Raw genomic sequence first — 18425 nt, 5'->3', positions numbered from 1 at the left:
ACTCTCCTTCTGCCATTCTGACCTTCCCCATCCAAAAAGGGAGACCTGTACACATTCACGTCTGGGTGGAGCGAGGAGTACTGGAGCAAAGCGCCTTCCCAAAGGACACAACACATCACACTCAAACGGGGTGTCCAAAATCCTACGAAATATGTGGGCTGTGCATGTGTACAAAATTACGCAATTAATACTATAAACATACTATAAACACTTTTTTTTTCTTCTTCTTCTTTTTCAAACAGACTAGTTAAGCACATAACACACGCTCACACAAACGCACCACAGACTCATACCCCATTGCATATGCACACACACACACTCTCACACACACACACTCACACCACACACACCCTCCACCCCCACCCCCCCCACACACATGTATACAACACACATCCACACACACACTCACACACACACACTCACACCACACCCCCTCCACCCCCACCCCCCCACACACACATGTATACAACACACATCCACACACACACTCACACACATCCACATCCACACACTACGACCAAACACAAACACACACACACACCACACCTCACAACCACATACACACAAACTCACACACCACACAACTCCCACCCACCCACCCACACACACACAGATGCTCACTCGTCTATGAGGGTGTAGGGAATCAGGCGTCCATTCCAGTAGCACTCAAACACAGCCCGCTTGCCCCTCGCTCTCTGCTCATTGATGGCGTAGCCATGGTCATCTTCTGGCTCTGGATCCACTGGGGAGAAGAAAAAAATGATCTGTCCGTCTATCTGATCTATATATATCTCTCTCAATTAGTATCAGTATCAGTATCAGTAGCTCAAGGAGGCGTCACTGCGTTCGGTCAAATCCATATACGCTACACCACATCTGCCAAGCAGATGCCTGACCAGCAGCATAACCCAACGCACTTAGGCCTTGAGGGGAAAATTTTTTTTTTTTTTTAAATAAATAAATAAAATTAAAAAATAACCATCAATCAAATCTGTTTAGATCTATCCAATCTATCTAGATCTATCTAATCTCATCTATCTATAGATGTGTGTGTGTGCATGTATGTGTATGTGTGTGTGTGTGTGGTGTGGTCCTGTGCTGTGCTGTGCTTTTGTCATTTGTGGTGTGTGTGTGTGTGTGTGTGTTTCATGTATTTCACATGTGATGTGGTGTGGTATGGTGCAGTGCTGTGCTGTGGAGTACTTTTGTCTATGTGTGTGGTGCGTGTGTGTGTGTGTGTGTGTGTGTGTGTGTGTGTGTGTGTGGTGTGTGTGTGTGTCTATGAGTGCGTGAGTGTGTGTGTGTGTGTGTCTATGAGTGCGTGTCTATGAGTGTGTGTGTGTGTGTGTGTGTGTGTGTGTGTGTGTGTGTGTCTATGAGTGCGTGGGTGCGTGAGTGAGTGTGAGTGTGTGTGTGTGTGTGTATGTGTGTGTGTGTGTGTGTGTGTTTTGTGTGTGTGTTGTTGTTGTTTTTGTGTGTGTGTGTGTATGTGTGTGTGTGTGTGTGTGTGTGTATGAGTGCGTGAGTATGTGTGTGTGTTTCACGCGCGCGTGTGTGTGCTTAGTGTGTTTCATGTGTGTGCGCTGTGTGTGTGTGTGTTTCTTGTGTGTGTGTGTGTGCGCTGTGTGTTTCATGTGTGTGCCCTGTGTGTGTGTGTTTCATGTGTATGCGTGTGTGCGTGTGTGTGCTCGGCAATACAACACATACTAACAACGCACACCACCGTTCACCAGGCTGCCACCTCACCTCTGGGGTCAAAGGCGTCCGAGGGGAACGTCTCCCGGTCGTACAGGAAGGGGTGGTAGCGCAGCATACCCTCCACCGCGCTCGACCCGTCCACGATGGCCTTGAACTCAAAGGTGCTGGCCGCCGACCTTGCGTACAGCGTCTGCATGTCGTCCTCGATGGCGCGAAGGTCGATGACCCGGGGCTGGGCCTGACCTTTCAGGAACAGCTTAACCTTCAGGCAGACACAACGCAATATGATGACATAGGTGGAGTGTTGGCCGAGAGGTAACGCGTCCGCCTAGGAAGCGAGAGGAGAACCTGAGCGCGCTGGTTCGAATCACACCAGCAGTCGCTTTCCCCTCCACTGGACCTTGAGTGGTGGTCTGGACGCTAGTCATTCGGATGAGACGATAAAACTGAAGTCCTGTGTGCAGCATGTATCTAGTGCATGTAAAAGAACCCATGGCAACAAAAGGGCCGTCCCTGGCAAAATTCTGTAGGAAAATCCTCTTCGATAGGAAAACAAATAAAACTGCAGGCATAAAAAAAAAAAAAAAAAAAAAAAAAAAGCACAACAAAATGTGCGGCGCTGTCAGTGTAGCAACGCGCTCTCCCTGGGGAGAGCAGCCCGAATTTCATACAGAAAAAAAATCTGTTGTGACAAAAAGGGTAATACAAATACAAACATACTGGCTAGCAGAAGGCAGTGTAATGGCGAGATGTCTTAGCACTGAGCTGCCACAAAAATTTTCGGCCAAGAGGAGCAAACAGATAGGAGGAGTTTAATAGCCCCAAAAAGCGTAAGACGAGACAGAGTGTAAACCTGACAAGATGGCGTGGAGAGCCTTGGCCAAAGGAATGGTTCAGCGCTTAAAGCTTTTAGAGGCGTTTGATTGGCTGAGAAGCGGACCGGGGCAAGACAGTTCGTCTTTTCACTGTTAGCCACGCGAAATTTGGCCAAGCAGAGCAAACCGACAGGCCTAGTTTGCATCAGTTTGACATGGTACAGCATATGACACCCAATTATCACTGTATAAAATCATCACTGTGGGCAGTGATTACTGCATGAGTGTAACAGGAAATTTTCTATCTAAAATTACGTTTAAATAACATACTTACCGTGACCCAACTAGTCAGTGCAGACTCCGGCAGGGGTCTGACATTCCTGTCCTGTGCAAACGACTATCCGCCTATGCGGAGAAAACGAAAGTAACTACAGCCGATAACCTCCCGGAAGTAGGTAACCTCCCCTTTGTCCCCCTGGCTAGCGCCCTCTTTTTCCCCAAACTCTCACACCCACCCACCCACCCTCTTTTCCAGATGTCCCCCCCCACCCCCCAAACCACCACCAGTCCTATACCACCCTTCCTCCCAGTCCCCAAACCTCTCTCCCCCTCACCCCTCCCCACCCACAACCACTCACCAAACCCCCATCATTCTCCAACCTCTCACACTCACCCTCCTTTCCAGATGTTCCCCCCCACCCCACAAACCACCACCACCACTCCTATACCACCCTTACTCCCAGTCCCCAAACCTCTCTCCCCCCCTCCCCTTCCCCCTCCCCTCCCCCCCTCCCACACACACACACACCCCCTTCAGGGGCAACAATCATACCTTCATGTCGATGTTGGACCAAACCGCTTCTTTCCCTTCCTCCACATCCACATTGCCGTCAGGGCCATGAAGGTAGAAGTGATAGATGTGTCTGTGGGGGGTGGGGGGTGGGGGAGGATGGAAAACGATCATGAATCAAGAACTGTGAGTATCTATATACCGCTACCACTACCATCGTCATCACCAACACCACCACCATCATCATCACTACCACCATCATCATCACCATCACCACCACAACCATCACCACCACCACCATCATCACCACCATCATCATCACCATCATCACCACCATCATCATCACCATCATCACCACCATCATCATCACCACCACAATTATCACCACCATAACCACCACCACCATCATCATCACCACCACCACCATCACCACCACCACCATCATCATCACCACCACCACCACCATCATCACCACGACAACCATCACCACCATCATCATCACCACCATCACCATCACAACCATTACCACCACCATCATCACCACCATCATCATCATCACCATCATCATCACAACCACTATCGCCACTACAACCACCACCATAACTATCACCACTACCATCACCATCTGTATCTATACAACCACAACCACCATCGGGGCTATGAAGGGAGAAGTGACGGATGTGTCTGTGCAGGACAGAAAATGACCGTGAATCCAGAATTGTGAGTATCTATATCTATATTATATACAACCACCACCAGCACCGGCACCAGCACATCCATTACCACCACCATCACCGTTGTGGTGGTGATGATGGTGGTGGTGGTGATGGTGGTGATGATGGTGATGGTGGTGGTGATGATATGTCTGTGTCTGTGGGGGTGGGGCATGGTGGGGGGGAGGGGTAGAAAATGATCATGATATATATATATATATACCACCACCACCACCACTACTACCATTACCACCAACACCATCATCATCATCACCATCATCATCACCACCGCCATCACCACCACCACCACCACCACCATCATCATCATCGACACTATCACCACCACCCTTACCACCACCACCATCATCACCAACATTATTACCACCACCACCACCACCATCATCATCACCACCACCATCATCACCATCACTACTGCCACCACCATCACTTCCACCATCACTATCTTTCCCCTTCGACTCGTCTAAAATCATACTTTAGTGAACAGACGTTAAATCAATGACTAACCATCACCACCACCACCACCACAACCACCCAGCCAGTATCTGCCGGTCTTCCGTGATGGCCTAGAGGTAACGCGTCCGCCTAGGAAGAGAGAGAATCTGAGCGCACTGGTTCGAATCACGGCTCAGCCACCGATATTTTCTCCCCCTCCACTAGACCTTGAGTGGTGGTCTGGACGCTAGTCATTCGGATGAGACAATAAACCGAGGTCCCGTGTGCAGCATGCACTTAGCGCACGTAAAAGAACCCACGGCAACAAAAGGGTTGTTCCTGGCAAAATTCTGTAGAAAAATCCACTTCGATAGGAAAAACAAATAAAATTGCACGCATGAAAAAATACAACAACAAAAAAAAAAAAGAAAAAAAAAGAAAAAAAAAGAAAAGAAAAAAGGGTGGCGCTGTAGTGTAGCGACGCACTCTCCCTGGGGAGAGCAGCCCGAATTTCACACAGAGAAATCTGTTGTGATACAAAAGAAATACTAACAGTAATACTATGAGTGAACATGGGAGTTGCAGCCCACCAACAAAGAAGGAGAAGACAAAAAAACACCACCAAAACAAAAAGCAGACTGCCCACACTCACGACAGCTGCCTGGTCCACACAGGGAAGTGCATCTTGAGGTAGGGCAGGTGGGCCGGGGACACGTTCTGGATCACCACCGCCGTGAAGGACTCTCGCCCAGCCTCCTCCTCGATCAGCCGCGCCGTGATGTCGTCCTCGGGGCTCAGGTGGGCCGTGTCCCCCGGCTGTCGTCAACACACACAAGACAGGTGCATGAGATATCCCCATGTGTGGGTTGTGTTCTTTTCACATTACGTTAGCTAAGCAAAGTGTCCATAACTCTATGCTGATGCTCGATATAATGTGTATTATATGTTATAAAACTGCACTGTTAAACATGATGAAAATGTGTCCACCTTGACCAAATTGATAGAACAATATATTATAAGTGTAATGACTTATGATGACGATGTTATTGTTAATGTACACTGTATTCTTTTTTTTTTCTTCTTGCTTTGTTTTTTCCCCTTTCTTTTCCATCTACTCTGAATTGTTAAGATGAATTCATGTACAAAATAAAACGGTGGTCGACCCAAGAAAGTCTGGGAAGAAGAAAAAAAAAAAAAAAAAAAAAAAAAAAAAAAAAAAAAAAAAGACAGGTGTTGTCAACAAATAATTGACGGGTGCAATAGCCGAGTGGTTCAAGCGTTAGACTGTCAATCTGAGGGTCCCGGGTTCGAATCACGGTGACGGCGCCTGGTGGGTAAAAGGGTGGAGATTTTCCCGATCTCCCAGGTCAACATATGTGCAGACCTGCTTAGTGCCTGAACCCCCTTCGTGTGTATATGCAAGCAGAAGATCAAATACGCACGTTAAAGATCCTGTAACCCATGTCAGCGTTCGGTGGGTTATGGAAACAAGAACATACCCAGCATGCACACCCCCGAAAACGGAGTATGGCTGCCTACATGGCTGGGTAAAAACGGTCATACACGTAAAAGCCCACTCGTGTGCATACGAGTGAACGCAGAAGAAGAAGAAGTCAACAAATAAGACAGGAGTCATCAACAAACACCCCCTAAAACAGAGTATGGTTGCCTGCATGGCGGGGTAAAAACCGTCATTCACGTAAAATCCCCACTTGTCTACCATATGAGTGAATGTGGGAGTTGCAACCCACAAAGAAAGTAGAAGAAGTGATCAACGAACAAGACTGGTGTCATTGTCGATGCAAGGCAAGAGAGACAAGGTGCTGACAACACCACAAGGGAAGCATGTTATGCCATCAACCAACAAAGGTGTCATCAACAAACAAGACAGGTGTCGTCAACAATGCAAGGGAAGTGTGCTATGCCATCGATCAAAAAACAAGACAGGTGTCATCAACAGTGTCATCAACAAACAAGACAGGTGTCATCAACAATGCAAGGGAAGCGCATTATGCCATCAACAAACAAGGCAGGTGTCATCAACAAACAAGACAGGTGTCATCAAGCAGGCGACATCAACAATGCACAGGAAGTGTGTTACACCATCGACAAACAAACAAGATAGAGTGTCTTAAACAAACAAGACAGGTGTCATCAACAACAAGACAGGTGCCATCAACAATGCAAAGGAAGTGTATTACACCATCAATCAACAAATAAGACAGGTGTCATCAACAAGACAGGTGTCATCAACAAGACAGGTGTCATCAACAAGGCAGGTGTCATTTACAAGACAGGTGTCACCAACAACAAGACAGGTGTCATCAACAAGACAGGTGTCATCAACAACAAGACAGGTGTCACCAACAAACAAGACAGGTGTCATCAACAACAAGACAGGTATCATCAACAATGCAAAGGAAGCCTGTTACACCATCAATCAACAACAAGACAGGTGTCATCAACAAACAAGAAAGGTGTCATCAACAACAAGACAGGTGTCATCAACAACAAGACAGGTGTCATCAACAACAAGACAGGTGTCATCAACAAACAAGACAGGTGTCATCAACAAACAAGACAGGTGTCATCAACAACAAGACAGGTGTCATCAACAACAAGACAGGTGTCATCAACAAACAAGACAGGTGTCATCAACAAACAAGACAGGTGTCATCAACAAACAAGACAGGTGTCATCAGCAACAAGACAAGACAGGTGTCATCAACAACAAGACAAGACAGGTGTCATCAACAACAAGACAGGTGTCATCAACAAACAAGACAGGTGTCATCAACAACAAGACAAGGCAGGTGTCATCAACAACAAGACAGGTGTCATCAACTAACAAGACAGGTGTCATCAACAAGACAGGTGTCATCAACAAACAAGACAGGTGTCACCAACAAACAAGACAGTTGTCATCAACAAGACAGGTGTCATCAACAAACAAGACAGGTGTCATCAACAAGCAAGACAGGTGTCATCAACAAGCAAGACAGGTGTCATCAACAAGCAAGACAGGTGTCATCAACAACAAGGCAGGTGTCACCAACAAACAAGACAGTTGTCATCAACAAGACAGGTGTCATCAACAAACAAGACAGGTGTCATCAACAAACAAGACAGGTGTCATCAACAAGCAAGACAGGTGTCATCAACAAGCAAGACAGGTGTCATCAACAACAAGGCAGGTGTCATCAACAACAAGACAGGTGTCACCAACAAACAAGACAGGTGTCATCAACAACAAGGCAGGTGTCATCAACAACAAGACAGGTGTCACCAACAAACAAGACAGGTGTCACCAACAAACAAGACAGGTGTCATCAACAATGCAAAGGAAGCCTGTTACACCATCAATCAACAACAAGACAGGTGTCATCAACAAGACAGGTGTCATCAGCAACAAGACAGGTGTCAACAACAAGACAGGTGTCATCAACAATGCAAAGGAAGCCTGTTATACCATCAATCAACAAACAAGACAGGTGTCATCAACAAACAAGACAGGTGTTATCAACAAGACAGGTGTCATCAACAAACAAGAAAGGTGTCATCAACAACAAGACAGGTGTCATCAACAAACAAGACAGGTGTCATCAACAACAAGACAGGTGTCATCAACAAACAAGACAGGTGTCATCAGCAACAAGACAAGACAGGTGTCATCAACAATGCAAAGGAAGTGTCTTATGTCATCGATCAACAAAAGAGACACGTGTCATCAAGCATGCGTCATAAACAAAGCAAGAGAAGCGTGTTATGCCGTCGATCAACAAAACAAGAAACAAATAAAAAAAAATTTAAAAAAAAACAAAACAAACAAATAAATAGATTTTCTAACATATAAATTTCAAGAGGACGGGGGATGTTATTTATCTAGCTAAAAAAAAAAAAAAAAAAAAGCCATCGACATACCCACAAGGGATCCCTCCTCCCCCCCCCCCCCCCCAAAACCCTGCCTCCTCCTGGTACAACTGACCACGTTTTACATTGTACAGTACAACTGACCAACAATGTTTGATTTTGCACAGTACAACTGACCACGCTTTACACTGTACAGTACAACTGACCACGTTTTACATTGTACAGAAAGGAAATTTTCTATCTAAAATTACGTTTAACCACCACCTCCTGCACTAGTTGGGTCACGGTTAAGTATGTGTAATTAAACCATGTTTTATATTGTACAGTACAACTGACCATGTTTTACAATATATAATACAACTGACCAACAATATTTTACACTGTACATTGCACAGTACAACTGACCACGCTTTACATTGCACAGTACAACTGACCACGTTTTACATTGTACAGTACAACTGACCACATTTTACATTGTACAGTACATTGTACAGTACAACTGACCATGTTTTATATTGTACAGTACAACTGACCATGTTTTACAATATATAGTACAACTGAACAAAAATGTTTTACATTGTACATTGTACAGTACAACTGATCAACAATGTTTTACATTATACAGTACAACTGACCACGTTTTACATTGTACAGTACAACTGACCACGTCTTACATTATACAGTACAACTGACCACGTCTTACATTATACAGCACAACTGACCACGTCTTACATTATACAGCACAACTGACCACGTTTTACATTACACAGTACAACTGACCACGTTTTACATTGTACAGAACCATGTTTTACATTGTACAGTACAACTGACCACGTTTTACACTGCACAGAGCAACTGACCACGTTCAACAGGGAAAGGCGCTGTGTAAATTAGATCGCAATTATCATCATTATCATCATCATCATCATTACTATCTCCACAACTTCCCCACACACCATACGAACAAAACGCAGAAAGAACTCTGACCTTTCTGTTGTGGATGACCCCACTGTAGATGGACTGGTTGTTCTTCTCCCGTTTCTCAAACTCCTCCTTGGAGATGATGAGCTCGTGCACGTCGAACGACCCCTTGGGCTTGGAGATCATCTGCACAGAGGCAACAGGCATGTGACCGACGTTCCTGTAACTTAAACTGATGTTTCTACGCCTGTAATCGATGCCAACGTGCCTTTATTTGTTCAAAAATTTGGTTGTGCGTTCGAGGGCCACAACACGTATCACGTACATGCGTAGTGACGTCACTGATGATGTCATCAGAAGGAGGAAACAACTCTGGAAGGCTGAAAATTCATACAGTTTATCCAGAGTGATTATATCTCCAGACCATTTTCTCAGTTTTAGGCCTATTGTTTTATGACCTGAAACACCATTTTCTACTGTTTTTCACCCAGCACTGAAGGGGGGAATCTATATGGACTTCATCACTATATCTGATACGTTGTGTATGTGTATATACAATTAGGGTGCTTTGGTGTGTACATGCGTGCAGGTGTGCATGCGCATGTGTAGGTGTGCGGTGTGCAAACACATACATGTGTAAGTGTGTTTTCAATAGTGTAGAGTTTATCTTTTTGTTGTTATTTTTCTAATTTTCCTTCTTTTTTTACTGGACTCGCTTTGCTATGACTGAGTTCAGTGTGATTTTTGTTATATTCACTGTTATTCACTGACAGCACATTCTGTGCAGAAAACTCACACCCATCACAGCCCCACACTTTACCCCTCCTTCACCTCCACCACCCGAACCCCCCCCCCCCCCCCCAGGCCCCCCCAAGTCCACCCCCAACACACATGGCATCACTCTCACCCGTGTGGAGTTTCCAATGAAAAAAATGGCCTGCTTCCCTCCCACACCAAAGTAGGAGATGTCGCTGTTCATGTACCGGGCCACAGGCACGTCCAGCGACTCTGAGCTGTCCAAGTCCTCCGTGGACTGGTCAGCCGACGTGTCCCTGCCCATTGTAGAGAATGACCAACAAACATCAGCACTGTTCCAACCAAATTTACAGGGTCTCACTGATCTCTGCACTGTCCAAAATCTACGCAGTCCCTACCATTCAAAAAAGAATGTTCATAACGTCAGCACTGTTCATACTGAATACAAAGGGTCTCTCTGATATCTGCACTGTCCCTGCCAATTGTAAAGAATGTTCACAACATCAGCACTAGTCCTACCAAATATCAAAGGTCTCTCTATGATAACCCCACAGCCCCTGCTGTTAAGAAAGAATGACCACAATGTCACCACTGTTTCTACCTGGTATAAAGGGTCTCTCTGAAATCTATGCAGCCCCTGCCAAATTGTAAAGAATGTCCATAAAGTCAGCATTGTTTCTACCGAATATAAAGGGTGTCTGTGATATCTGCACTGTCCCTGCCGTTTGTAAAGAATGTTCACAACATCAGCACTGGTCCTACCCAATATAAAGGGTCTCTCTGATATCTGCACTGTCCCTGCCGTTTGTCAAGAATGTTCACAACATCAGCACTGTTCCTACCAAGTATAAAGGGCGTCTCTGAAATTGGCACTGTCTGAAATCTACGCAGTACCTACCGTTCAAAAAAGAATGTTCACAACGTCAGCACTGTTCATACTGAATACAAAGGGTCTCTCTGATATCTGCACTGTCCCTGCCGATTGTAAAGAATGTTCACAACATCAGCACTGGTCCTACCCAGTATAAAGGGCATCTCTGAAATTGGCACTGTCCAAAATCTACGCAGTCCCTACCGTTCAAAAAAGAACATTCACAACATCAGCACTGGTCCTACCCAATATAAAGCGTCTCTTTGATATCTGCACTGTCCCCCCATTTGTCAAGAATGTTCACAACATCAGCACTGTTCCTACCCAATATAAAGGGCATCTCTGAAATTGGCACTGTCCGAAATCTACGCAGCATTGATTATTTGAACATGCTATGAGGTATAGGTGCTGTGTTCTATGACGTTTAACGTATACATTACATGCAGACATCGGTGGATGAAGGTGCGTGTATACTGGTGCCGATATGTTTGTGTGCATGTCTGTGGATTTGTGTGCTTGTGGCAGTGTGTGTTTGTGTTTATATGTGTACGTATGTGTGCATGTGTGTGAGTTTGTATGTATTTGTATGGATAACTGAATGATATACTCAGTGTAAGGAAATGATGATGTTTATCCTTTTTTTTTTTTCTTTTCTGGTCGTGTGTCAATGTTCGGTTTTGTTGTCTGAAATGAAATTAAAAAAGGTTAATTAAAAATAAAAAAAGACTGCATACCCCTTGAAATTCTTCTCCCGTCGGATGAACTTGGACAGACGATAAATGGCCCAGTTGTTGAGCTGTCGAGGGGACATGCCCTTTCCGTTGTCAATCACAATGATGCAGTTTCGCTGTGGCACCGAGTCGTCAAAATGCTGCCGACAGGGCACGTCACAGAATCATGAATACAATGCTATCCAAACCATGAAGATGAATCAATATTATCATAGAATATGAAATGATATTATGACAATAAGATAACATAAGAATAACTTTATTATCTCCAACTGGAGAAATTTGGTCAGGTGCATTATCACAACATAGAAAAGTAAACAACATGGGGACAATAACTGTAAAAGTCAACAACAGCTTTTACGAATATTACGAAGATACAAATGTAAAAAAAATATCACATACACCGTTTCATACATACATCCACACACTGCTGGTAATAACTAGTATTCTTATTGTAAAAACAGAAAGAATTAAGAAACATTATTTGAATATAATTATAAACATAGCCTACTATATTGTATAGTATATCATTGTAATGCGTCTGCCATGGTTGTATTGTGTTATATTACTAAAAAAAAAAAAAAAAAAAAAAAAAAGGTATTATCATAGAATATGAAATATCATGACAATGCATCTGGCATGGTTGTATTGCGTTACATTACTAAAAAAAAAAAAAAAAAAAAAAAGAAAAAAAAAAGATATTATCATAGAATATGAAACGATATTATGACAATGCATCTGGCATGGTTGTATTGCGTTACATTACTATATAACAAAAAAAAAGAAGATATTATCATAGAATATGAAACGATATCATGACAACGCATCTGGCATGGTTGTATTGTGTTACATTACTATAAAAAAAAATTTTTTAAAAATTATCACAGAATACGAAACGATATCATGACAATGTGTCTGGCATGGTTTTATTATGCTGCATTACTCAAAGAAATGATATCACAGAAAGCAAAATGATATTATGACAATGTGTCCGGCATGGTCCTATTGTAGTACATTACTAAAAAAAAACAACATGATACTATGATAGAATATGAAACGATATCACGACAATGTGTCTGGCATGGATGTATTCTGTGGCGCATTACCTAAAATAAACCAGAGTGTCAGTGTGTTTGTCTTGCGTGAAATTTGGGCTACCAGCCTCTGTGGCAAAGTGGACAGCATCGCAGACTGATGACTGGGAGGATGCGGATTCGAACCCATCCAGAGGTGCTGTTTTTCGCCCAGTCCACAACCGAGAAGAGTGTGCTATGAGCTCAAACGAAAAGATTGGGACCATGCAGTCACAAAGGTCATCCACTTCACGGATGCTTTTTTGGGGCATGTTGCTCCAGTTTTCTGACCAACACTGCGGGTGTCTGTTATCTCTCAGGCCTGGTTAACGCCGGGAAATGTCGTGAGAGTACAGCCTCATCAAGTAGTCCCAAACCTAAAGCAGCACTGTTATCATCTACATCCTTATTCATTATCACCAAAAACCAAATTTCCAAAATTCTGCCCCCCCCCCCCCCTTCCAAAAATATCTGTGGACAATTCCATCTATTTCGAGTTGATGGAACAGCCTTCAGTCTTACCAATCGTATCTCAATCTCACGAGCCGCGTCATTGTGAGCTGTAGCCGCCAGGGAGTTGTCAATCAACTCGGCAAATGCATACGCTGAAACAAAAAGACACAATGGGAACAGATGGTCTGAGGAAACACACACACACACACATACACGAACACACACACACACATACACAAACACACACATACCCCGAATCCAGTTTTTGGCTAAAAATGGGGGAAGTGGGCATTTAAACAAGACATACAGTAAGAAAAAGCAAAAAAAAAAAAAAAAAAACACAAAAAACACAGACTCTGCTGCTTGGATGCACAGATCAGGGATCGAAGATGGCTGCAGGAAGTGATGGCCTAGAGGTAACGCGTCCGCCTAGGAAGCGAGAGAATCTGAGCGTGCTGGTTCGAATCACGGTTCAGCCGCCGATATTTTCTCCCCCTCCACTAGACCTTGAGTGGTGGTCTGGACGCTAGTCATTCGGATGAGACGATAAACCGAGGTCCCGTGTGCAGCATGCACTTAGCGCACGTAAAAGAACCCACGGCAACAAAAGGGTTGTTCCTGGCAAAATTCTGTAGAAAAATCCACATCGATAGGAAAAACAAATAAAACTGCATGCAGGAAAAAAAAAAAAAAAAAAAAATGGGTGGCGCTGTAGTGTAGCGACACGCTCTCCCTGGGGAGAGCAGCCCGAATTTCACACAGAGAAATCTGTTGTAATAAAAAGAAATGCAAATACAAATACAAAAAGAAGAGGGCACTCTAAGAGTCATGCACAGGGGAGGTAACACGCTGTGGGGGAGGTAGCCAGACATACCTACTTTCATTTTCTCCACTTCAGTGGGGTAGTAGTAGTTTGTATAGGACACGGAATCGAACTCCTGCCCAAGTCTGCACCCTATGGGTCATGGTATAATATACATGCAATTTAACAGGCGTTTACAGTATGTTTACAGCTGGGCCAACAGCAAAGTGAGAGCTGTATTATCAATGGTTTCTCCACTGCAATGGTAAGTCATTTACAGCTTAGTCTTTTGTCATGGACTATGACTCTCAAACTAGGAGGCAAAATGGCACTGGCTCTTAGTACTGCAGCCTTGGGGGCTAGCTGTCCTTTGGGAACCATCCCAACACCGACGTGTCCTAAAAACCCTCTCTGCTGAGAGAGAGGGGATGTGACTCGGGCAAGACACTCTCCACTATAATCAAATCCTAGCCCAGATAGTCAGGATAGCAGTTACCTCTCTTCTGCTTTTCTGATGGTCATAGTCAAACATACATACAAGGTGGTTTACAGTAAGTACTCCAAGATAACCTCCTTCCCCTGCCTTTTCTCGGTGTTCAGTTTCTCAAGCTTTGAGTTATGCATGCGTGTGAACGACTGGCTCAAAAGCTTTAATTAGTCTCTGCACAAGGTACAGCGATATATATAAATTGTACCAATTATTAACAGCATTACTATCATTACTTACGGAGCGGGTTCTGCCCTTCTGAAGCGTAGTATTCGTACATCCCTCCCTTGACGATTGTATCGTAGTGCGGCAGGTAGTTGACACGCTCCTTGGCCGGGGCCACCAGCTCCTGAGCCAGGTCCTTGAGCACATACAGTGTGTCCCCCTTGTCGATGAGGTCTGTGGGAAATCAGAACAAATCATGTCCCCGACGGCTTAGTAGGTGGTGTCCTAAGTACGTTAAAACAGAACAGGCACCACTGAACACCACCGAAGTGACTCAGCAGCAGTGCAGGGTCTCCTCTGGTGTGTGGCCTCCAGATGACCTAACATCGATGGTTCCCTGTGGACTGCCGACGCTGGAACTGTGACAGACGAACCCGGGTGTGGCCGTGTATGGGGGAATCTAAATGAGCGGCGTGGGAGTAATGCTACTGAAACGGCGCAGATGATGGGGCAGCAAAAACAAACAAACAAAAAAAATCATGTCCCCGACTACCCAGCTGACCAATATACTTCACAAGTCAGCCAAAAGCAAAAGTGGCTCTCCATGTTTGTGATGTCACAACCAACCTTATAAACAGAAAATGGCGGCCTCCATGACTCTTTAATTCATCACATACAAAATGTTTCCCCTCAAGATATGCTTTGAAAGGTACTGAACAAGCCATCCTTACCTAAAATCTGTTTTTGTAAGCCATAAAACCAACCCACTCCATGTTTCCTTTAACTTAAAGGAGGTTGTGATGGCAGTAAAAAAAATGAAAATAAAAATGTATGTTAAAGAAATGGTCATGTATCATATGACAGTGAATATATGTCCACATCATTATTCTGAGTGCATGTCAAAACCAGAAACAGCTGTCCACAAAAAATTTTACACATGACGTGATCTAGTGATCAAACATGAAATTAGTCGATTCACAATGTATCAAAGAAAGACCAGGTGAGAGGGGAAAAAAAGGAGAGAGGTAAGAAAAGAAAAGAAAAAAAACAAGAGAGGCAAGACCTTCAAGACTCACTTGTGATAAATTAAGTCCCCATGTATTAATTACAGAGTAATTTCCCTTTTTTACTATCTGCACCAAAATGTTTGCAAAATAAATAAAAATTCCATGCTTCGCAAAAGAAGTTCCTGTTTGAACAAAAAATTATAATAATGACTCCTTTTGTTGTTGTGTCAGAATAAGAGGTCAAAGTGCCAAGTTTAGAGAATACAAAAAATATAAATATCATAGTAAATGCAGTTTGCATATAATTAGGCTTTCTTTTTTTTTTTTTTTGGTGCCAATCCCAGAGGTGCAATATTGTTTTAAACAAGATGACTGGAAAGAACTGAATTTTTCCTATTTTTATGCCAAATTTGGTGTCAACTGACAAAGTATTTGCAGAGAAAATGTCAATGTTAAAGTTTACCATGGACACATAGACACATGGACACACACACACACACACTTTGTTTACACAAGTGAGTCAAAAACCAAAAAACGAGTACCCACCCCAAGATTCATCACTCCTGATCTCCTCTCTGTTGGTTGTACTGATGACAAAAGACTCATTTTCTTGGATACTCAGTGCCTGCAACAACAAAGAAACTGCATTTGGGCTTTTTCACAACCTAAACATTACATTTCAAAAGATGATTGTTAACTACTTAATCGTTTTAAGAAGAGTCTGTAATGTAACAAAGATGGTAGATATATCATCTAGGCTTCTTGTTCTTCACATTTCATTTCAAAACGAATAAAATGCTATAAAACCTTTGCAAGACATAAGAGCCTGTTATAAGAATGAATAAAGTTTAAAGGTTTCATCACAAAATTGGTCTTAATTACATGATTAAAAAAGATTAAAACGAGTCTGCAAAAAAAAAAAAAGAAAAAAAAAAAAGAAAAAGATCCAGGCTTCTTCACAAAATCATGATGATGATAAAAGTTTAAAACTTCAAAGCACAAAACATGTAATGAAGTTAATGAGAGTCTGTGACAAAAAAGGATGAAGATATATTTAGGCTTTTCTCTTTCCTTCAGGTTTTCTTCTTTTATATATATATACTTTTTTTTATTTTTTTTTTATACTTTCCCAGGAAAAAAAATCAAAAAGATGTTTCTGTACAAGCAGTGATTGTTCAAACTGTGTTTTTGTCTTAGTTTAAAAGTGTAACAGTTCTTCAGTCTGCCTTTGTACATGCTGTATGTGCAGATACAGATTTGATTAGAATATACAGCATACTTATATTGTCTTCTGCGGGACTATATTGTATCTGTTTTTTTTTTGTTTTTTTTTTTTTTGTCACAACAGACTTATCTCAGCGAAATGCAGGCTGCACTCCCTGGAAAGAGTATATCTCTACTAATTAACACCATTTTTTTTTCTTCTTTTTCATTTTACTTTGTTTTATTATCAAAATGGATCTTTATATAATTCCGGCAGGGACAATTTTTTTTTACCTTGGGTTCTTTTAAGAGTGCTATGTCCATGTAACATGTGCAACAATTTTGAAAAAAAAAGTTCTAGCAGATGTGGTGTAGCCTATTCTTACCATCAGTCTCTGAGTCTAATTTCTTTGACTGACAAGGACTCCTTAAAACTGAAACTGTGTCCAATTAAGTTATTAACAAACCAAAGCTGACTAACTTGGTCAATGCCCTATTCAATTTTAAATTAAAGAAGTAGCAAAAGCCAAATGTTCTTTTCTCTCTGTGGTACCCAGGACATTTGATGGTTTCTCTCAAAGTCAAATGAAGTTCAACAAAGAGAGACACTGATCATATTGAAATTTGAATAGATCTTCTCCCTTCCATTTCTCAGTCTGACAGGTGATCGACACAGTGACACAAATTGAGAGTGGAGGGTGGGTAGGGAGCTGAAACAGTGTGTGTGTGTGTGTGTGTGGGGGGGGGGGGGGGGGGGGGATGAAGAAAAAAAAACATGGTCTTTTTTTTCTTTTCTCTTTTAAGGTAATACATGTCAACACATAATTATCTATAATTATGAGCTATTTTTAAGCACTTGACTCTTTAGCATTTTTGTTTTGTTTTCATCAGCTGATCGTGAGAGAGAGTTTATAAATTGAAAAGGTGAAACGTTCAAACTACCACTGTATTCAATAATGCAAATTTCAATACGTCACCATAAGCCTGCGTGAGATTGTCACGTATACTGTATCTGATTTTGAATCCTGATAGTGATAGATGAACATTCGTTGCATTCTTTGCAGTTAGTGATCCACATGAAGAACATTTCTACATCGAAAATAACCAAATAAAAGGCACCATGAAATACAAAATGTTCGTTTGAAAACGCAGAATTATATACAGCAAGCCGTGCGTTTGCAACTGCACACTTGCAATCGCAACAAACACACTCTTTGACTATGAAAACTCTTGTTTTGAAGTGCCTCGAGCAGTCGGTGCCCAATTAAAAGCAAGAGCATGCATCTTAAAAAGAAAGACTATTGAAATGCACTTACAGCGCAAACTCTTGATTTAAAATCACTGAACGTGAAAAGACCTCCTGTTGGTATTTTCACTTCTGGTGCACTTGATGTCCGTCTGTCAAAAACAAAAACAAATGCATCTTCTTCGTCGGATTGCCTCCTGGGCGCCGCCATGTTTAGGACGCATACAATGTCTGATTTCATTGGCTGATAGTCGGCCTCGAGTTGGTAAACTTCTTCCTCCAGGGGAACTAATCCTGTTCAACATTCTAGAAGAGTCGCCTCCTTCGTTATGATGAGCTGGATTCTAAAAATAGGCAGCCCCAGTTGGTTA

At 42.8% G+C, this 18425-nt stretch overlaps 1 protein-coding gene across 1 annotated transcript in view; it reads right to left on the bottom strand.

Annotated features, from left to right (window-relative positions):
* LOC143276851 (structural maintenance of chromosomes flexible hinge domain-containing protein 1-like) overlaps nucleotides 1-18265 on the bottom strand; it is a 60450-nt gene extending 42185 nt beyond the window's left edge. Inside the window, exons 1-11 of the mRNA XM_076581507.1 lie at nucleotides 18125-18265; nucleotides 16152-16230; nucleotides 14674-14832; nucleotides 13214-13296; nucleotides 11622-11758; nucleotides 10168-10312; nucleotides 9327-9446; nucleotides 5122-5285; nucleotides 3346-3436; nucleotides 1747-1960; nucleotides 622-742 (exon numbers count right to left, since the gene is read on the bottom strand). Coding sequence (XP_076437622.1) covers nucleotides 622-742; nucleotides 1747-1960; nucleotides 3346-3436; nucleotides 5122-5285; nucleotides 9327-9446; nucleotides 10168-10312; nucleotides 11622-11758; nucleotides 13214-13296; nucleotides 14674-14832; nucleotides 16152-16230; nucleotides 18125-18265 — 1454 coding nt within the window. The remainder of the gene's footprint in view (nucleotides 1-621; nucleotides 743-1746; nucleotides 1961-3345; nucleotides 3437-5121; nucleotides 5286-9326; nucleotides 9447-10167; nucleotides 10313-11621; nucleotides 11759-13213; nucleotides 13297-14673; nucleotides 14833-16151; nucleotides 16231-18124) is intronic.
* Nucleotides 18266-18425: the final 160 nt, after the last annotated feature.

This window comes from Babylonia areolata, chromosome 33, assembly GCF_041734735.1.
Source record: "Babylonia areolata isolate BAREFJ2019XMU chromosome 33, ASM4173473v1, whole genome shotgun sequence".
In the NCBI taxonomy this organism is placed as follows: domain Eukaryota; kingdom Metazoa; phylum Mollusca; class Gastropoda; order Neogastropoda; family Buccinidae; genus Babylonia; species Babylonia areolata.
This window is presented reverse-complemented; position numbering and strand designations above follow the sequence as displayed.